Genomic DNA, 18,971 nt, shown 5'->3' on the forward strand with positions numbered 1-18,971 from the left:
AATATTGTAAATCGAAATTTTATTGCAGTCGTTTGCAGACGATTAAAATTGTTTAAAAACTTGTAGTAATTAATTAATAAATTGTAACATTTATAAGAACTTAGTCAATTTTGATTTCAAAATATTAATTGTTTATTACATTTTAAGCGCAAAAAGCGCGAAATAGTATTTTCATTGCAAAAAGTATAGTCGGTCATGGTCACACTGTGATGTGCTGAATTTACTTAGGTTGGCAGTCCGCATATGAATTCCGCGGCATTTAGTTATTTTTGTTTTTTGTTTATTTATTTTTTTAATTGTATATAATAGTTAATAACAAATTTTGTGCAATGGCTTTCTCGCAGTCTTTTGACTTTGGCGAGAGCACATTTATGAACTTGGAGAATGATGTGAAGAGCACTACAAACAACGGAGGAAACGTTAAGCCGAATGGTTTGGAAATTATACAAGAGTCGCCGCCATCCTTTAAAACCAAGTCACAGCGCGTTACAAATCGGTCAAGTGTTTCACAACGTCAACATTTCCGACGTAGCAAATCCGATACCAAGATAGGCACAACGTCGAGAGTTCCCAATGCCAGTTGTGAGCAATACTCCGACTACTTTAAAGATGACTTTTCATATGATAAAAACGAGGCAAAGACTAATCAAAAGGATCCGGAGCAGCCAACGAAAGCAGAGGAGTCTTTAATGCGGGTGTCGCAAATCCAGGCCGATCTAGAAGAGGCAGGATTATTCGAAGACGGCACCGAGGATGTTTTTGAAGCACAAATCTGCTCAGAAGATGTCTTCGGTACCGAAACTGAACCAGAAACAGAACCTATAAAGAGCAGAAGCAATTCGCCCATTAAATTAATGGAGAATCTCGATGAAAGCAGCTTCCTCTGCCCTGCAAGAGATGCGCAGGCTTCACAACAACTGCAACAGGATTTACGACGTAGTCACTGCGAGTTGACCAAACAAAGTATCTATCAAAGCCAAGAAGTGGCACTAAAATCAACGCAGAACTTGAGTAGTATGTCACCAAGTCAACTACGTCTCTCCCCAAACAGTCCCGCAAACGTAAGTGAACCAGCCCCAATTTTAGATTTGAATGCACTTAAGCTAATCTCGGCCTGGAATCTGCCGCACAGTGTTCTTAACGAGTACAAAAAGAAGGGCGTCTTGCAGATGTTCGACTGGCAGGTGGAATGCCTCAGCAATCCAAAAGTGCTCTTTGAACACTCAAATCTTGTCTATTCCGCTCCCACATCAGCTGGCAAAACGCTGGTCAGTGAAATCTTATTGTTAAAAACTGTGCTGGAGCGCGGCAAGAAGGTGCTACTCATTCTGCCCTTCATCTCAGTGGTGCGCGAGAAAATGTTCTATCTGCAGGATTTGCTGACACCCGCTGGTTATCGCGTCGAAGGTTTCTTTGGCGGCTACACCCCACCCGGTGGCTTCGAGAGCATCCATGTGGCCATCTGCACTATTGAGAAGGCCAATTCCATTATTAACAAGCTTCTAGAGCAGGGTAAACTCGATGAGATTGGCACGATTGTAGTGGACGAGGTGCATCTCATATCGGATGCAGGGCGTGGCTATATCTTGGAGCTGCTGCTGGCCAAGGTGCTTTACATGTCACGCAAGAATGCACTGCAAATTCAAGTGATTACCATGTCCGCCACACTGGCGAATGTGCATCTCCTGCAGCATTGGCTAAACGCTGAGCTCTACGTGACCAACTATCGTCCTGTGGCGCTGCAAGAGATGATCAAGGTGGGCAACAAGATCTATGACAATCAGTTGCGTTTCATGCGCGACATTAGCCGCATGTCGGCGGTGCCGCCACTTGGCAACGATAGCGATCAGGTTGCACAGTTGTGCATCGAAACGCTGCTCGAGGGTTGCTCCGTTGTTGTCTTTTGCCCCTCAAAGGATTGGTGCGAAAATCTGGCGGTGCAGCTGGCCACAGCAATGCATGCTCTAATCAAAAGCGACAGCAGCGTGGCGAAGCAACTGCGTTCGCATCTCAACACGGAAGCTATTGAGGATGTGAAGCGGCAACTGCGGGATATTCCAACGGGTAATTAATTAATTTGGATAACACTCCTCGACTGCTCACATTTATAAATAATTCCTCTAGGTCTCGATGCTGTCTTGTCCAAAGCGATTACATATGGCTGCGCCTTTCATCATGCTGGACTTACCACTGAGGAGCGAGACATTGTGGAGGCCAGCTTTAAAGCGGGCGCTTTGAAAGTCATTGTCGCCACCAGCACATTGAGTTCAGGAGTTAATCTACCAGCCCGACGCGTGCTCATACGTTCTCCCTTATTTGGCGGCAAGCAGATGAGTTCCTTGACCTATCGGCAGATGATTGGACGCGCAGGACGCACTGGCAAGGATACTCTTGGCGAGTCTATACTAATCTGCACAGAGAGCAATGCACGCATAGGCAAGGAGCTGGTGACGGCTCAATTAAAGCCAATTAGATCCTGCCTGGACATGGATAGCAGCGTAAGCAACTAATTAATTATTAGATAACAATTTTAAAACAATTCATTTTGTAGACGCATCTTAAGCGAGCCTTGCTCGAAGTTATCTCGTCGGGTGTGGCGAGCACCAGAGAGGACATTGATAACTTTGTCAATTGCACATTGCTAAGTGCTCAGAGTTCATTGGGTGAGGAGCAAGCGCAAGAGGAACAGCATAACGAGGACGATTCAAATCATATTAACGATGCCTTGGATTTCCTCATCGAATATGAGTTTGTACGCCTACAAACAGATGAGGAAGCGGACAAGCAGAACTATGTAGCCACAAGACTAGGCACGGCCTGCTTAGCTTCATCGATGCCACCCACCGATGGTCTAATACTCTTTGCCGAGCTGCAAAAGTCACGTCGATGTTTTGTGCTTGAATCAGAGCTACATGCTGTTTACTTGGTGACGCCTTATTCCGTATGCTATCAGCTACAAGATGTTGACTGGTTGCTCTATCTGGACATGTGGGAGAAACTTAACCCGGCCATGAAAAAGGTTGGTGAGCTGGTGGGCGTCAAGGAAGCGTTCCTGGTGCGTGCTATGCGCGGACAAACAAAGCTGGACTACAAATTAATGCAGATCCACAAACGGTAAGTCGACACATGGCTAACTTAAATACATTTCTGATTATGAAATTGATTCATGCAGCTTCTACACAGCTTTGGCACTGCAAGAGCTGGTCAACGAGACGCCTATCAACGTTGTGGCCCACAAATTCAAATGCGGCCGCGGCATGCTTCAAAGTCTTCAGCAAATGGCCTCAACATTTGCTGGCATTGTGACTGCATTTTGCAACTCGTTGCAGTGGTCTACACTTTCCCTGGTTGTCTCGCAGTTCAAGGATCGTTTGTACTTTGGCATACATCGAGATCTTATCGATTTGATGCGACTGCCAGACTTGAGCCACAAGCGGGCTAGAGCGCTTTACGATGCGGGTATCACGAGCCTTGTGGAGCTGGCTAACGTCGATATGCTAGCTTTGGAGCAGGTGCTGTTCAACTCCCTATGTTTTGATTCTGCCAAGCAGCATGATAATGAAAATGCTCTCGAAGCTGAGCAGCGAAATTCAGCAAGAAACTTCTTTATAACAGGAAAAGCTGGCATGACAGTCGCGGAAGCTGCTAAATTCCTCATTTCCGAGGCGCGACAGTTTGTACAATATGAAATTGGTGTTGGAAATATACAGTGGACACAAGAAAATGCAACTACCAAAGCAGATACAAGTTCTATACCAAAAGATACTAGTGCGAGAGTCGAGGAAATTCATATGTCAGTGGAAGAGGAAAAGCTGCAGAGCTCCCTCAAACGCAAGTCTACCGAGAGCGTAGAGTCGCCACGCAAAGTGCGCAAGCTTAATCCCGAAGTAACTGAATCCAATAAATTGCAGAAGATTGCCAAAGAGAGTGTAAGGGTGGACATGAATACTGCAGCCAAATTGAAGCCGTCTAATTCTAGAGAGCCACAGGAACACTCTAAAAAGACTACACAAAGCAATAAGCCCGATGACTTGCCCAGCATTGGTCTGAATAAACCTCAAGAAAAGTATAAGAAGAGCGAGCAAATAGGCAAGGTTGAAGCCAATAAGTTGCAAACGATGACAATAAGCAAACCTCTGGAAAAGACTAAGGAAAGTGTTCCACTAAGGGCTGAAGCAAAGAAAGAAACTCATCAGAATCCTTCAGTGAATTCATCATCAAAAGTAGCCCCATTAAAGGGAAGTATATCAGCTCCAAGACCAATTACAATGAACAAACCTACGCAACAGAGCCCACAAATAAAAACAGACCCAACGAAAGAAGAAATAACGAAGCCAGAACAGACTGATCCAAGGATTTCCACCCCAAAGCCTGCACAAGTCGCTAGCACTCCATCAACAAAAACCCCATTTTCAGAACATAATCGAATCAACTCAACTGTCAAACCCACAGTGGAAACGGTAGAGAAACCTACCACAAGCGAAGCCTGCCGCAAAGAGCTGTTAAAAAAGCAAATGGAGGAGCGACGACTCGAAGCAATGATGAAAATCAACAAGCGTCGCGCCGAAATGGAAAATATGCGGCAAGGATTGCCCAGCAAAACGCCAATGGAGTCGATAGCTGGTGCCACGCCGCCAATGCCAAAGATTAACAGCAATAAAGAGAACAATGTTGAGAACAGGCAGAGTACAGGATTCAAGACACCAATCAGCAGCAATGTCAACACAACACCAATCAGAGCAAAGACTACACAGAACACTAAAAGCAACAGCAATAGCAAAAACAAGACGCCAACGCAACTACCAAGACGTAGTCCAAGAAATCATCAGGGCTCCAATACCCCGACAGCACCCAGTCAACCAAACAAATCATCTGCTGTTGAGCAGGATCTATTTACGGGAGATGACTCCTTTATGCTGAGCACAGGACTCACAGCAGCACTCGATGCGGTCGATAACAAGCCACAACCGGATGCAGATGAGATACCTAGCTCTCAGCCAAAGAAATCGAACAACAGTCGTATGCTTACGCCGCATTCTTCTCGCCTAATGCGTTCCTATCAGTTGCGTTCGGAGCGCAAGTCAGCGACACCGCAGCCAACACCACAATCTGCAAAGCAGCAACCGCCGCCTGAGCCAGCAGATGAACCATCATCGAATACTGGCTCTTCTATTGAGCTGTCCAACTTGTCGATGGAGAACTCGCTGATAAAGCATCCATTGCAGCTGAATGCATCGCATATCATGAGCTGCTCCAAGACGGAGGATAACGCATCCAGTTTTAGCAGCATCGACATCATTGACATATGCGGCAATCGGCAATTGTTTCAGCAGACTTTCGAGGAGCTGCACAAGGCGTCGCGCTGTGGTTTCAGCATTGGATTGCAGGCTCAGGCTGGCAAAAGAAAACCATTGATTGGTGCCAATCTGTTGATTAATCAAGTGGCCGCAGCTGAACAACGCGCAGCTGCTGCTGGTACTGAGATACTCTTCCAGGTGGACGACAGCTCGTTTGTGGCTGGTGTCGCCTTTAGTCTGGCTGACAATGTTGTTTACTACATGAATCTACAATCGGAAGAACCGCATCTGATCAGCAAAGACACTAAAGTGAAGGAACTGTGCAAATTAATGGAGCGACAGGAGCTGACATTGCTGATGCACGATGGCAAAGAGCAGCTAAAGACACTGCGTCATGCTGTACCAGAATTGCATAAGATTAGCGCCAGCCTAGAGGATCCCAAGGTGGGCAATTGGCTGCTGCAGCCCGACAGAACCCTAAGTTTTCAAAATATGGTAAATGAAAAATACCTTAACCCTTAAAAACACTTATTAATCATATATCTGTTCAAATCTTTACAGTGCCAGCAATTTGCGCCGGAGTGCACAGCGCTGTGCAATCTTTGCGGCAGTGGACGTGGCTATAGCAGCTATGGACTAGATGCAAGTAGCGCCATAATGCCCAAGGTGCGTGCCTCCATCGAGGCCTGCATCACGGTGCACATACTCAATGGACAGATTGAGAATTTGGAGCGCATCGGGACTGGACAACTGCTCAAGTTCTTTAGAAGTAAATTCATTTTAATCACCCTAAGATTCAAGCTTACAGCTTTCTTTCTTACAGGAGTTGAGATGCCCATACAGCTGTCGCTGGTCAACATGGAATGCGTGGGCTTTCCGGCCAAAGAGCATCGATTGCAGCTACTCTTTCAACAGATGCTTGGCACAATGAAGAAGCTTGAGAATAAAATCTACGAGTTACACGGCTCACGGTTTAATTTGGGCGCAACGCAGGCTGTGGCCAAGGTGCTGGGTCTGCATCGCAAGAATAATGGACGCTTCAGCACATCTCGTCAAATACTCGAGAAACTGGACTCGCCCATATCGCAGCTGATACTTCACTACCGTAAGCTGAGCATGCTTCTCTCCAAAAACATGCAACCGCTGCTCAAATGCTCTCAGGCAAATCGAGTGCATGGTCAGAGCATTACCTACACTGCCACTGGACGCATATCTATGACGGAGCCCAACCTACAGAATGTGGCCAAGGACTTTGTAGTTGAAATAAACAAAGAGAAGATTAACATCTCGTGTCGCAGCGCTTTTGCACCCATGGATCCAAAGCGTTGTCTCATCTCGGCAGACTTTTGTCAACTAGAAATGCGTATATTGGCACATTTGTCGCAGGACAAAGCACTATTAAAGGTGATGAACTCGCCACAAGATCTGTTTACAGCCATTGCGGCGCATTGGAATAAGATAGCTGAATCGGAAGTATCAGAGCATCTGCGTAACGGCACTAAGCAGATTTGCTATGGCATTGTTTATGGCATGGGCATGCGCAGCTTGGCTGAATCACTTCAGTGCACCGAACAAGAGGCGCAGATGATATCCGAGCAGTTCCATCTAACATATACTGGCATTAGGTGGGTACAGCCACAATATTATAGCTGGATTTCTAAAGAATCTTCTTATTTTTAGAGAATACACAACGAGAGTAGTCAAGTTTGCCCGAAACAATGGTTACATTGAGACAATAACTGGTCGTCGACGATATCTGGACCACATCAATAGTGGTGAACCGCAGTTAAAAAGTGCGTAGTCCAACTTAAATAAAAGTAAATATCTTCTTAACGCTGTTTATTGCAGAACAAGCCGAGCGTCAAGCAGTCAATTCATCGATTCAAGGCTCAGCTGCAGATATTGCCAAACAAGCGATCTTAAGCATGGAGAAGAGCATTGAGCGTTATGGTCAGAAACTTGGCTTGGCGGAGAATGCTGTTAATTTTGTGCTGCATATTCACGATGAACTAATCTTTGAGGTGCCCGTGGAGAAAGCAAAGAAAGTGGCAAAGATTCTCAGTCTCACAATGGAGAATTGTGTGAAAATAAATGTACCGCTCAAAGTAAAACTCAGAATAGGACGCAGCTGGGGTGAGCTGCAGGAAGTCAAAGTTTAGGATTTTTTGTATAATATTTATTAAAATTGTTTTTATATACGCCTTTTTTGGGCTCACAATTAATAATTTATTTGCCCTCCTTTTGTGCCCATTCTGTCCACGAACCAGGATACGGTTTGGCACTGCAATTGTGTTTAGTTTTGTTTTGTGTAAATAAATGTACATTATTATGTAAATAAGTATATCAATTTCTTACTTGGTAAAGCCCAGAGTCTTGGCCAAATTGGCGGCACGAGCAGCACGTCCTCCAGCCTTGCAGGAGAAAATGACGACGGCATCAGTGGACGGCTTTGCCCGACCATAGCTACTCTCAAAGTCAGCGTCGCTCAAGTTCAAAGCATTCTCCAAATCAGGCACTTTTGTAAAGATTATATAGTTATATATATAACTAATGATAAATGCCCCTTAATTAAGTTAATTCAGGGTCTTTAGTACTCACTAGGAATGTTAATGCTAGCTGGTAAAGTTCCTGTCTCTTCCAGCTCTGACTTGTTGCGGACGTCAATTAAATATTTGTCCGACTGGTTGGGAATGTCCTTAACTTCCTCGTAAGTGGCCATTTTAAAAATGTTTAAAGAATTTGCTTAATAGAAAACGAAAGTATAAAAACAAGAACTATCTTATCTGATTGAATTAAAATGCCGGCTAATCATCAGAGTGGCTGCAAGTTAAAGCTCAAAATATACCACTTTGCGCAAAAAAATACTAAAAGACACTAATTTCCCAAGGGTAATTTAGTACATGTTCAATAACGAACAAAACTTTTTAAATTGAAATATTTATTTTTACAACAAACATAAAAGTGGACAAATTACTTTTAAAACAATATAAATAATTGTAAAATTTCGCGATTTGAAATTAAGAATGTGATGTGCAAAAAAAAAAAATAATAAATAACACAGGCACATATACGCACCAAACATGAATTGCTTTTTTCTAGTCCGATCCACTATAAATACATAAGCACATACAATTTATATGTAATGGATGACTTCATCGTTTTTTTTATTAATTTCCTAAACAAAAATTTCCTTCATATTATTTAGTCAAACACGCTTATTTAAAAATTGTTCATTTTATTTCTTTTATACATATTTTGTAAATCAAATTTTCATTTCACATTTTGTAATATTCAAAAATTCACTAAATAAGAATCAAAGGCAATAATATGCTTTACTTAATTAAACCAACAAATTAGAATTGCACAACTTTCATTGCATGCGTGGAGCATTTTGATAAATTAAACAAATATAGCAAATAAATATGTTACTTTAAACCGACTTCAATGCATTGTATATGTGTGTATAATATATATACTTGTATATATAAAATATTTATATCAAAAGTGGTTTCGGTTGTAGGCAAAAATGTGTTAAAGGGCATAAACATATTTAAATCTACATATTGTATACGTTCGCGTTCGTGCCTGTTCATTATAATTAAACAAGTGTTTTTTTTTTTATTATTATGTACTTTTCGCTTAAATCAACAGTGACATTGGGTAACTAGGCGACGCACATGCAGTACTGTAATATTTATGTATAATTGCACTAGCTATTTTTTAGTTTCAGTTGCAGTTGCAATTTCTGATTCGGTTTTCTTCATTCATCATTTAATTATCCTCTCGCTTTACAATTTTAAATTGATTATTATCCAAAAATAGTTTGTTTGCTGTGTGTAAATTCTATGAATTCATTGTTGCTGATATTTTATGCTATAATTCTGCATTTATGAGTTACAATATTTCCCCGTGAATGCAAAATTTTTTAGAAGAATAAAGTACATATAAAAAGACAGTATCTGTTCTGTTCTGTTTTGTTGTGCCATCCATTGACAAAAGGAAAAAAATAAACAGAGTGCAGCTTCACGTAGGATTTGCCAGCAATTGCCGTCTTGTGTGTGTGGGAGGGGAGCGTGTTGTTCTGTCTATGTGTCTGCGTGTGTTTGTGTATGTGCATTTCATTTAGGCCTTGATGCTATCAGAGAATTAAGCGAAACGCTTTGACGGTGGTACTAAGTGCTCCGGCAGCGCAGTGGGCAGCTCACAGCCATCCAGCTTGACATTGATTAAGTGCAACGCCAGCGCAAATTCATCGGCGTCCAGGAAACCATCACAGTCAATGTCAGACAGCTTCCAGATTTTGCTAAGCACAGAGTTGGGCAGTTTGGATTTGATGAGCTCTTGCTTGGCAGCTGCAAAAATGAAAACAGATTAATTAGATTGGGTATTCCAACTGCACAAAGCATTTGCAACTTACTTGAGCCGGAGATTTTGCCATCGACCGGTCCCAGCCCGTCGAAGATGGCATCTGTGCGTGGCTTGTCCTTGTTGCATATCCATTCGTGTTCCCCGTAACCAGCGTCGATGCCCTCGCCCTTCATATAGCCGAATGGTGAGACATTGTCTTCGATGACGCCCTCGAAAGCACCTCCTGGAATGCAAAGTAGAAATTGGAATGAGTTTACAGTGTCTGTATCAATTTCAGCCTTCATTTGCATTGGGTCACGCAATATATAAATCAACGAGTAGACAGAGAGAGAGAGAGTATATACATATATTAATTAAGCATGTAATCTAAGTTTGCTCGGTGCGTCGCCGTGCACAGACATTCAATTAGGCGCAATTAAAAACCTTCAGATCGTTTAAGGCTCCCAATTGACGGCGGAATCGTGAGCAGGCTTTCGAGAAACGACGGGCGACCGCCGACCGCCGACTTAAGTACGTACTTGTTGCACTACCTACTTTAAGTGCAACAACAGCGGCAACAATCAACGATTGTGGCGCTGCGTTGCAAGTGCGCCGCCCTCCTCCAGTTTTTAATTTATTGGCGGCACATAAAGTTGTCAAAAAATGCAAGTTCGACAAATGGTTTAGCTTGCTTACTTCGGTCGCTGCGATCTGCTCTGGCTCTGCCTCTAGCTCTGGCTCTGGCACTGACTCTGGGTCTGGATCTGGCTGGGATTCAGCTAGATTGGAATCGGGATTGTCGACAGGTGGTTCGCTAGTGATCTCAGCTCCTGCGTCACTCTCGACATTGTCTACTCTACTAGTACAGCTGCTGAACAATCTAAGCTGCTGCTGACGCAGATTCTGCAGCCAGCGATCGAAACGCTCCGCAAATTGAGCGCTCTGTGTGCCGGGTGTCAAAACCTCAGCTTCCTCGACCTCATGCTCCTCCTCATCCTCCTCTGCAGTATGCAATAATAAAAAGAAATTAAGTTCACAAAGAGAACGAGAGAAAGAGAGAGAAAGAGAGCAATTGAAATGCTGGTGCTGGAGCATGACGCACACTTGGAAATCTACAAGAAATTAGTGTGCCATTGTCAAAATGAAAAGAACTAACCAACTTAACTCAACTGAACTGAAACTTGGAGCAGAGAGCTGCCTTGGTGTGTAGAAACTTTTTAGCGACATATTGCTAAACAACATTGTGATATTGCAGAAGTGTTCACTCGTCACATAAACGAGTCTACATATTTGCCAAATGATATGATACAAGTAGATAAGCAAACGAAAAAAGTTGGAAAACAAGTGAGTGACTGACAGCTGTCATCAGTCGAAAGTGCTCGACTACAAGGTACTCTGTACAGTCAGGGTAAAGGTGCTCACATGCAGCTACGCTCCGCTAGATGGCGACAGTGTGCTGCCTTTTACAAGAACTTTTTGGACTATTTATAGCTTCACTATCGATCGTACTATTGTATTAAAATTTTTACAATAAAGATATAAAACTGTTTATCACAACTCAAGAGTTGTTCTTATTTGAGAACATCATTTATTTATGTATATATTATATTTGCTCATTAGTAGTATTACACAGAAGGGAGAAAAATATACCGCTATAAATCTTATTTATAGGCAGAACTTATGTAATATTTTTTAATAAACACAAAGTAATACGCCTTCTAAATAATTATTAATAGGTATAAATGGATAGCGTGGTGATGAAATTTCTACAGTTAAGCATAATGTCAGCAAGTCACGTCGCTGTGATGATGGAGCAGCATCAGTGCTTCTGTCTTCAGATTATGCCGACTATTTATAAGAACTTTATAACCACAAAACAGTAAATATTGTAATAGAAGCAATGCTCTTCAAGCGTATACACATATCTGTTCTTTCACTTGTCGCCGATCTTTTGTTTACTAAAGTTCCCCACATTTTGTATGCCATTATTTCGAGTTTCCCCTCGCTGCTCGTTTCTTATCCCAGTGTTAAGGTCAATTGCCTCCGTATAGAACGGAAATGCAGTAAAAACAAATTGAAGCTAAAGTAATTCGAAAATTCAACTATGCAAAGATAAAGAAAAGGAAAGAAAAAAAAAATACAGAAATCGTTGCAACCTCACGAATTCGACACACAAAATTAGCTTCGTGATTGTCGTGTGGATCGGAACGACGCGTCGATGTTCTTGACTTTGATTTGGTTTTTTTTTTCTCGGTTGCCTTTTAGTTAGGTCTGCTTCTTAGTCATTTTATCAGCACATTCCTTTGGGGGATTTCTTTGTTGACTCGATGTAATTTTAAACGTACAAGTTCATTCACTTTTAGTGACTTTGCTTACAGGCAGTGTTTTTTAGGGGATGGGCATTACAGGTTTTGACACGAAATCTGACCTTTTTCAATTTGAACTTGTAGTTAGGTAGCTCTCAATCATCGCTCCCCTCGATCATTTGACAATTGATGTGAGCATGACGCATTCAATAAGCGATCGCATGACATCAGTTTGTTGGCACTTTAAGCATATATGTATAGTAGATATTTCCACTGCGATTTGTGCCGAAATGTAGCTCTAATACTTTCTACAAGGTCGTGCCAAAATTTGCTAATCGTTTAATTAGAAGAGCATTCAAGTGGACAACAGTTCAGACCACAGACCACAGAAATAAAAAACGCATGCAAAAAAAGGCAACGATCCCAGATTGTAGTCTCATTGAAGAAATTTCTCTAGCCCATCTACATATATCATCAAATAAATGCTTTCTTCCTGCGTTTAGTCGACACACAAAAAGCGCCCTGTCTCTTGTCTATCTATCTAGCTAGCTAGCTAGCCCGTCTCAATTTCACATTTCGCAAAAAGGATGAGTCCACTTAATGGAACACGCGCCAAACCGGCGCCGCTCTACAGCTCAACAAATTGATACGCGGCCTCCTCAGGTTTACCGAGAGGTGTAAGCGGTGTGTGTGCGATGCAATTGGAATTAGAATTGAATAGGTTGCATGTTGGGCTTGGCTTCGCTGTGAATTGGAGCTTATAAGCTGACTGATGCAGCTTAATGCGTGATTTATGGCAACGAAAATTAAATTGTATTATGCAATTCAGCAAGGTAAAAGCTGTTACCTAATTCTTATCTACACTTATCTACATTAGATATGTGACCAAGTTGTGCTATCAACGAGAGATAAGTTGGCAACATGATTCAGGTTAAAAAGCTAGACAAGAGTATACACGAATCGACGTATCATAAAAAGAGATAAATCTTGTGGCACACACTGCACTTGATGCAGGAAAAAGTATTATAAGCTGACGGTTACATACGTGACAGATAAACCTGTTAAAGAAATTTCTAACAGAACAAATCTAGTTTCTTACTTTAATATTCTATTATATAATTTTAACTTAGTTCTTATGGCTCAATTCACAACATTTCTTTACAGCATCTCACACTGTCGAGCAGCATTTTTGACTTTCTATGTATATTATAATATTTTTCTTGTTGTCATCTTCCGCTTTTTTTAATTACCGCTGCTTTGTGGAATTTTCTATGTGGGGAGTCTTCTACAGTTATTAGGTAATCATTATTTGCTTATTGTGTCAGCAAAATTTGTTGTACGTGTGAAGAATATAAAAAATTGTTAAACATAATGCAAAGCAAGCCTTTTAGTTGCGGCTTCGATTGTCATGTGGCTTTGTTATAAACCCAATATTATGCCTTATACACTCTGCAGATAAGGCGCTTTGTTGTTGCAAATTAGAGAAGTGCTAACAGAAAAGTGGAGCGAGTCTCTAGCATGGAATCTACGAACAAACTGGAGTCTCTACTCTGGCATTGATAAGCCAGCAAGTCAAACACTTGCATTGATTTTTATCTAGTAAAAGTTAGCTCAGCAGGCAGCGCCTGGCAACGGCGATAAGGCAACAGACAAACAACTAAGCTAATTATGGGGTTTATTATTAGTTAGTTTACTATAATTCAGTTGCCGTGCCCGGTGGCAACCTGCAGCTGCAATAAACAATTCATTTGGTGAATACAAACAGGTGCTAAAGTCAATCGAAACTACGAGTAAGTGGGGCACACGAAACCGACCTTGAACTCTCTCCCCAATGGAAAACAAAGTCGAACCAACATAGAACAAACACGTAGCAGAAACGATAAAAAGGTTCAGAGGTCACAGAGAGTGACAAACAAACAAACAGGGAGAGGGAGAGGCGACAATTATAATCACACTTTCAATGTACAAACACAAACACACATAACACATAACAAGCTTAGCGATTACTACTCAAACACCCTACACATTGACAATAAAGTGCATATTAAATTTACATGAATGTTGTGTAATTAGCGCAGCTCAATGAGTAACTCTTAGTCGAGCATTTAAGCAAGCACTTGGCGCTAAACGTTTTCACTCTAGATTTTTCTGTTTCACTTGGCAACGCTTCAGCCAGATGCGTGTGCTCATCATCATAGTCGTCGTCATGGTTGCCTGGATTCCAATCGCGATCTGGACGCGTCTATGGTCAGTCTATGTCTAAACCTATCTGCTGGTCGCTGGACTGTGAAATGCTTGAATAAGTGAATAGCGAGTCGACTCAACTGTACCCTAACTTATGACGGGGTGCACTTCCACCGTCCACCATCCACTTCCACTTTCTCATTCCCAGTGAGTCATGCGAGTCAGCGCTTCCATTGACGTTATTTTCTTTTTTCACTTGCTGCTTACATCATTGCCGCATTGGGGTTCAATTCGATATTTTTGTTATCATTGGGTAAAAAACATGACGAAAGCGTTGAGTTCTGATAATAGCATTTTATAGATAGACTACAGTTGCGGCAGATATGGGGATAGAACAACGAACACCTTATGCCGGCTACTTGCAAGTATTTACTTAAACTTCAGACACTTTGTTTGCCCAACTGACTTACAAACTGGCTGCGGTCGAGTGTACTCGACTCTGAGATACTTCTCAGAGTCTCATTTATTACAAGCGAAGTTATTTTTGAATAGAAGCAGTCAAGTGTTATCGACTGTGAGTCACTTAATTTTTCTTTATGTAGTTAAACAAAGAGATTTATTCTGACTAAAATAAAGTTATATTGTGGTTGCTATTGTGTATAGTAAAATTAGAAATTCTTCTAATCACAACTGAGTTTCTTTTGGTTGCTTGCAAAATAAAGAAGCATTGTCATTACATTTTGTTGGTCTATCTCTAAGATAATTTAAAAATATACTTTATGAGGTCGCAGCTACCTTCAACTATTTCCATCTAACCCACATTTTTATTGGCATCCTTCGTCTATCTGGCAAGTAGCGAATATAAAAAGTGCGTCTAGCCGGCAACAAGTACTATTTGCCGCGTTATCAGCGACGCGCGCTCTTATCTCATATGTTTACGTAGCATTTTGGTATATGGTTCGCACTTAGCTCACACACAATCAGAATAATGTTTTGCTTATTACATAAGCGCGAAAAGAGGAAGCTGGAAGCAAAAATACACATGGAAAGCGAGTAGCCTCCTTTTGCTTCAACTTTCATTCTACGTGTTGCATGCGCCGCTACACAGTTAAATTGTAATTGCCGCATCCATTAGATACATTTCAATCTCTATCTCTCTCACGCCAACTAACTATTTGCAGCTATGACTGTGTGCCGATGTCTATTTCTATGTTTGTGTGTGCTAGCAAACTTGTTTTCTACAATTTGGCATGACTATTTGTTAACTGGGTCAGCTTGGTTTTTATAATTTTGTACTTTTTGCAGCCGTATTTTCGCGTGCTTTGGCAGTCTACTCAAGTCGAAGCAATATAGAGTAGACAAAAGCTCACTTTGATTGCTTTCCTGAAGCACTTGAATGTTGCTTGCCCTCTGACCTTTGGCTATTAAATCAGCTTGTTAATTCCCCTGCTTGACTGGATTTCCGCGATTATACGCAAGAAATTGCTGAACATATTTTCTAGCAATTTTATGCGATTATTCGACTTTACCAGACTCTTGTACTTAATTGTTATCTGAGCTTAGTATTTATTAGAATATCTGAGAGCCATCAATATGCATTCTTATGCTTCTATAGCTATACAATACTAAGTATGTCGTATGTACACAATACACATTTCGTTTTTAACATGCTTTAAGTTACTCATTCATAATATCAAAGTCTATTTAATTGACCAAAGATCTGAAAACTGCCAATGAGAAACTCCACTTCATGTTTATATACATAATTAATAAGAACTTACTAACGATTAGTCAGCTTCAAGAGACCCTGTACTTAAAAATTAGTGAGAGTTGCCAATGAATGTGCTTTATTGACTGCAATTTCATAAGAAACCTCTCTACAAAATTCCCAGTAACCACAAGCGATTAGTCGACTTAGATACTTAAGAATTTGCAGAATTTTATTCTACTGGCAATAATAATGCTTCGTTCACTAAATTATCTCGAACGCACTTTGCATTTAAAATCTTTGAGAACTTTAACTACAAAATAACGACAAACTTTTCTACACTTCTAGTAACTATCAAAGTAGACTTTAAAGACTTTAGTAAAGGAAAAGTCTACTACGTTTATTAAATTTTAGAATATGCGAAACTTATAGTGAAAGTACTATTTTAAATGAATCGACTTTTTATTAAAACTATTACAATAACTTTTAATAACTATTGCTGGCTCTGTATTTGAAAGCTAATAGAGTCTATTTGACCAATGGTAATGTCAATATGCTGCCAATTAATACGTTTCTATGACAATAATAACAAGGAAAACTTCTTTAGACTAGTAGATTCAGAAACAACTAAAGATTGGTCGACTTTAAAGACTCTGAATGTCTTACTGGGTTGTCAACCGGCAATGATATTTTCCTGCAAACAGCAACAAGGGGCGCAGTCGAGCAACAAATGAGGGCATTACATTCAGAATTCATCGCGCCAACGATAAAACTTTATCGCAAAGCAGGGTAGGTCAAAAAATAGAGGCGAGAGTGCACAATACGGGTGCGGTTGCAGTAAGCGAAAACAGCTTTGCTATGGCTATTTGCAGCGTGATGTGGCAAGGTGCGTTTTATGCACCCAAATAAGACAAGACAAATAGTTGATCCTCCAAAGAAAGAATTGCGTAGCAGGACTCTAAACTTACCCTTGACGATGGGCTCGTTGACGAGTGTCATTTCCTCCTGCGGTATCATTTCCATCAGTCTCGCAATGTCCTTGGCCAGCATATTGTCCACGATGTCCAGCAGATGTGGCTTCATCGAATGGAACTTGGTGAAGTCCTGATGCTGCAGCAGCTCCTGCATCTTCCTCGCGTCTGGGAAATCTCCTGGCGATATGGAGTGCTCACGCTGAATGCGCGTGTAGATCTGATCCAGATTCTTGATCAGATCCTTCTTTTTGCTATCCTTGCCAAACACCGATGGCATATCTTTGCGCAGTTCCGAGATAATAAAAGCATGGACCTTAGCTAACCTCGCACGCTTGATCAGATCGTTAAGCTTACGCAACGCAGCATTGCGGGGCAACGACTGCAGATCACGGAACAGATCCTGTTCCTCATCCTCGAACAGACGACGATTAGCATCGAAACGCAAAGGCTGATCCCAAAAGCTGCCAATGTAGACTCGTGCCACCTCCGGTGTCTGCAGCACCTTGCCCAAGGACCACATAAGTGCGCCATAGACACGCATCAACTGCTGATGATCAATCATATCCGCCTTGTTCAATATAATGCGGATCTTATCGTCGTGTCCCTTGAGTGCCTCAATCGAGCGTCGGAACTCATCGGATATGTCCAGTTTGTGGGCATCGAAGAGTAGGATAATACGATCCACACGCTCCGCAAACCATTCCAGCACTCCGGTGAAATCGTAACCACGGTCGATGCGCTGCTTCTCGCCGGACAGAATGCCGGGTGTGTCCACAATAGAGATGGCATTCAACACTGGGGACGCAACGCTGGAGCATTGGAAGCGATTGAGAAACGCATTGCCGTACTTGGAGAGGGGGCGGAACTGTTTCTTCGGATCTACCACAAGCGCATTGCCTGGTATAACGCCCTCCTTCTCATCGTACATTACGGCAATGAAACGATCTGTTGTCGGCTCGGGTCCAATACGAATGCCGGGGAAATCGCGTTCCAATAGATAGCGAATGAAGGTCGTTTTACCCGTCGAATACTGGCCGACCAGCAGTATCATAGGCTTGGCATCGAAATCGGGATCTTCCAGTTTTGGCGAATGGAAGTCATGGAACTGATAATGCTCCTCAAGGGGCAACAGTTTGCTGCGATAGATCTTTTTCAGCTCACCGATGACATTTTCAACCACCTCTTGATTGCGAGTCTCGCGCTTCAGAAAACTGAACATATTTGATTTGGATTTTTTGGTTTTGAACACACAACTATTAATACAAAATTAGTAACACACTGCTAGACGCTCGTCGAGGAACGCGGCCGAACGCGGAGGGGGAAAACAGGGCTGGGGCGTAAATACTGCAACGACGACGACAACAACGACAGCGAAATAATACAAGTCTTTTTTTATTGTGAGAGGCGAATGCGTATACGTGTAATTGAAATTCGAATATGAATATTTCGTATATACTATATATGTATGTGTATTATGTACACTCGATTTATGCGTGTCGTGAGTCGATTCGCCGCGAATGATTCACGCGCGTTCGTCCGTCCGTCCGTATATTTTTGGAATAATCAAATGTTGGTCGCTCAAAAAGCGACACCGAGCAACACCAAGAAGACTAATAACCTATCGACTTATCGCAGTCGATAGTCCGATACAGCGCACGATAAGCCTTCCAGGGTGGCATAATATGTTTGTGGTGTCGAACAATAATTCTAGTTGCAATACTGCAACTCTTATCAAATCACACTCAATTTTCATACAATTGCGTTTAACCAAAACGTTTTGACTTTACAATTTTACAGAGTTCCTCTTATGGCATTCAGAAATTACATTTTTTTTAGACAACACAGCTGACAGCTTACACTAATTTTATATAAGCTATAAAATAAGTTAATATTATTGGCATGTTTTATGAAATGTTTATTAAATTATTTGGTAAAATATTGTCAAATACTTAAAAAACTATAACAGCCCTGTTATTTGGTAAATTTGTTTGCATGAGTAATCGATTACATACTAAGCAAACAAATGGTCACTCCAATCATCAAATGTGGTGCTTCAAAAAACATGAATTCAAAATCTTTTTGTAAGTGCTCGATATCAATAAATATCCATCTGATAGTGATAGGTTTAGGTTTAGGTCAATAAATAAAATATTAT

The 18,971-nt window shown here is 41.5% G+C and overlaps 3 protein-coding genes across 4 annotated transcripts; 1 reads left to right on the top strand and 2 right to left on the bottom strand.

Moving 5' to 3' along the window:
* The first annotated feature begins 182 nt into the window (after positions 1–182).
* Positions 183–7,456, top strand: LOC132783964 (DNA polymerase theta). Of its 2 annotated transcripts, XM_060789299.1 has the most exons (8): positions 183–2,064; positions 2,125–2,498; positions 2,552–3,114; positions 3,173–5,792; positions 5,859–6,066; positions 6,121–6,922; positions 6,978–7,090; positions 7,146–7,456. In XM_060789299.1, exons 1-8 carry the CDS (start codon positions 330–332, stop codon positions 7,454–7,456), a joined length of 6,726 nt encoding a protein of 2,241 aa, XP_060645282.1. In that variant the 5' UTR covers positions 183–329. The 2 variants fall into 2 exon arrangements, with proteins under 2 accessions (XP_060645282.1, XP_060645283.1); XM_060789300.1 differs by lacking the exons at positions 183–2,064; positions 2,125–2,498 and having other exon boundaries at positions 2,982–3,114; positions 3,184–5,792.
* Positions 7,457–7,472: 16 nt separating this feature from the next.
* On the bottom strand, positions 7,473–8,113 carry LOC132783966 (rhodanese domain-containing protein CG4456). The gene is made up of 3 exons (XM_060789302.1): positions 7,896–8,113; positions 7,653–7,812; positions 7,473–7,578 (listed from the first exon to the last, which is right to left on the bottom strand). Exons 1-3 carry the CDS (start codon positions 8,014–8,016, stop codon positions 7,524–7,526), a joined length of 336 nt encoding a protein of 111 aa, XP_060645285.1. The 5' UTR covers positions 8,017–8,113; the 3' UTR covers positions 7,473–7,523.
* Positions 8,114–8,512: 399 nt separating this feature from the next.
* On the bottom strand, positions 8,513–18,628 carry LOC132783965 (EH domain-containing protein 1). Its single transcript, XM_060789301.1, has 3 exons — positions 16,811–18,628; positions 9,715–9,888; positions 8,513–9,649 (listed from the first exon to the last, which is right to left on the bottom strand). Exons 1-3 carry the CDS (start codon positions 18,033–18,035, stop codon positions 9,444–9,446), a joined length of 1,605 nt encoding a protein of 534 aa, XP_060645284.1. The 5' UTR covers positions 18,036–18,628; the 3' UTR covers positions 8,513–9,443.
* Between the last annotated feature and the right edge of the window lie 343 nt (positions 18,629–18,971).

This window comes from Drosophila nasuta, chromosome 2R, assembly GCF_023558535.2.
Source record: "Drosophila nasuta strain 15112-1781.00 chromosome 2R, ASM2355853v1, whole genome shotgun sequence".
NCBI lineage: Eukaryota > Metazoa > Arthropoda > Insecta > Diptera > Drosophilidae > Drosophila > Drosophila nasuta.

What these genes read in the sequence shown, in the direction of transcription:
- LOC132783964 (XM_060789299.1), top strand. Translation starts at nt 330, where the DNA reads ATGGCTTTCTCGCAGTCTTTTGACTTTGGCGAGAGCACATTTATGAAC. An exon ending in ACTGCTCAAGTTCTTTAGAA is followed by an intron (nt 6,067 to 6,120) that starts GTAAATTCATTT and finishes TCTTTCTTACAG; the next exon opens with GAGTTGAGATGCCCATACAG. An exon ending in TGGTGAACCGCAGTTAAAAA is followed by an intron (nt 7,091 to 7,145) that starts GTGCGTAGTCCA and finishes TGTTTATTGCAG; the next exon opens with AACAAGCCGAGCGTCAAGCA.
- LOC132783966 (XM_060789302.1), bottom strand. Translation starts at nt 8,016, where the DNA reads ATGGCCACTTACGAGGAAGTTAAGGACATTCCCAACCAGTCGGACAAA. An exon ending in AGCTAGCATTAACATTCCTA is followed by an intron (nt 7,813 to 7,895) that starts GTGAGTACTAAA and finishes TCTTTACAAAAG; the next exon opens with TGCCTGATTTGGAGAATGCT. An exon ending in AAGACTCTGGGCTTTACCAA is followed by an intron (nt 7,579 to 7,652) that starts GTAAGAAATTGA and finishes ACACAATTGCAG; the next exon opens with TGCCAAACCGTATCCTGGTT.
- LOC132783965 (XM_060789301.1), bottom strand. Translation starts at nt 18,035, where the DNA reads ATGTTCAGTTTTCTGAAGCGCGAGACTCGCAATCAAGAGGTGGTTGAA. An exon ending in CAACGAGCCCATCGTCAAGG is followed by an intron (nt 9,889 to 16,810) that starts GTAAGTTTAGAG and finishes TTTGCATTCCAG; the next exon opens with GAGGTGCTTTCGAGGGCGTC. An exon ending in TGGCAAAATCTCCGGCTCAA is followed by an intron (nt 9,650 to 9,714) that starts GTAAGTTGCAAA and finishes TCATTTTTGCAG; the next exon opens with CTGCCAAGCAAGAGCTCATC.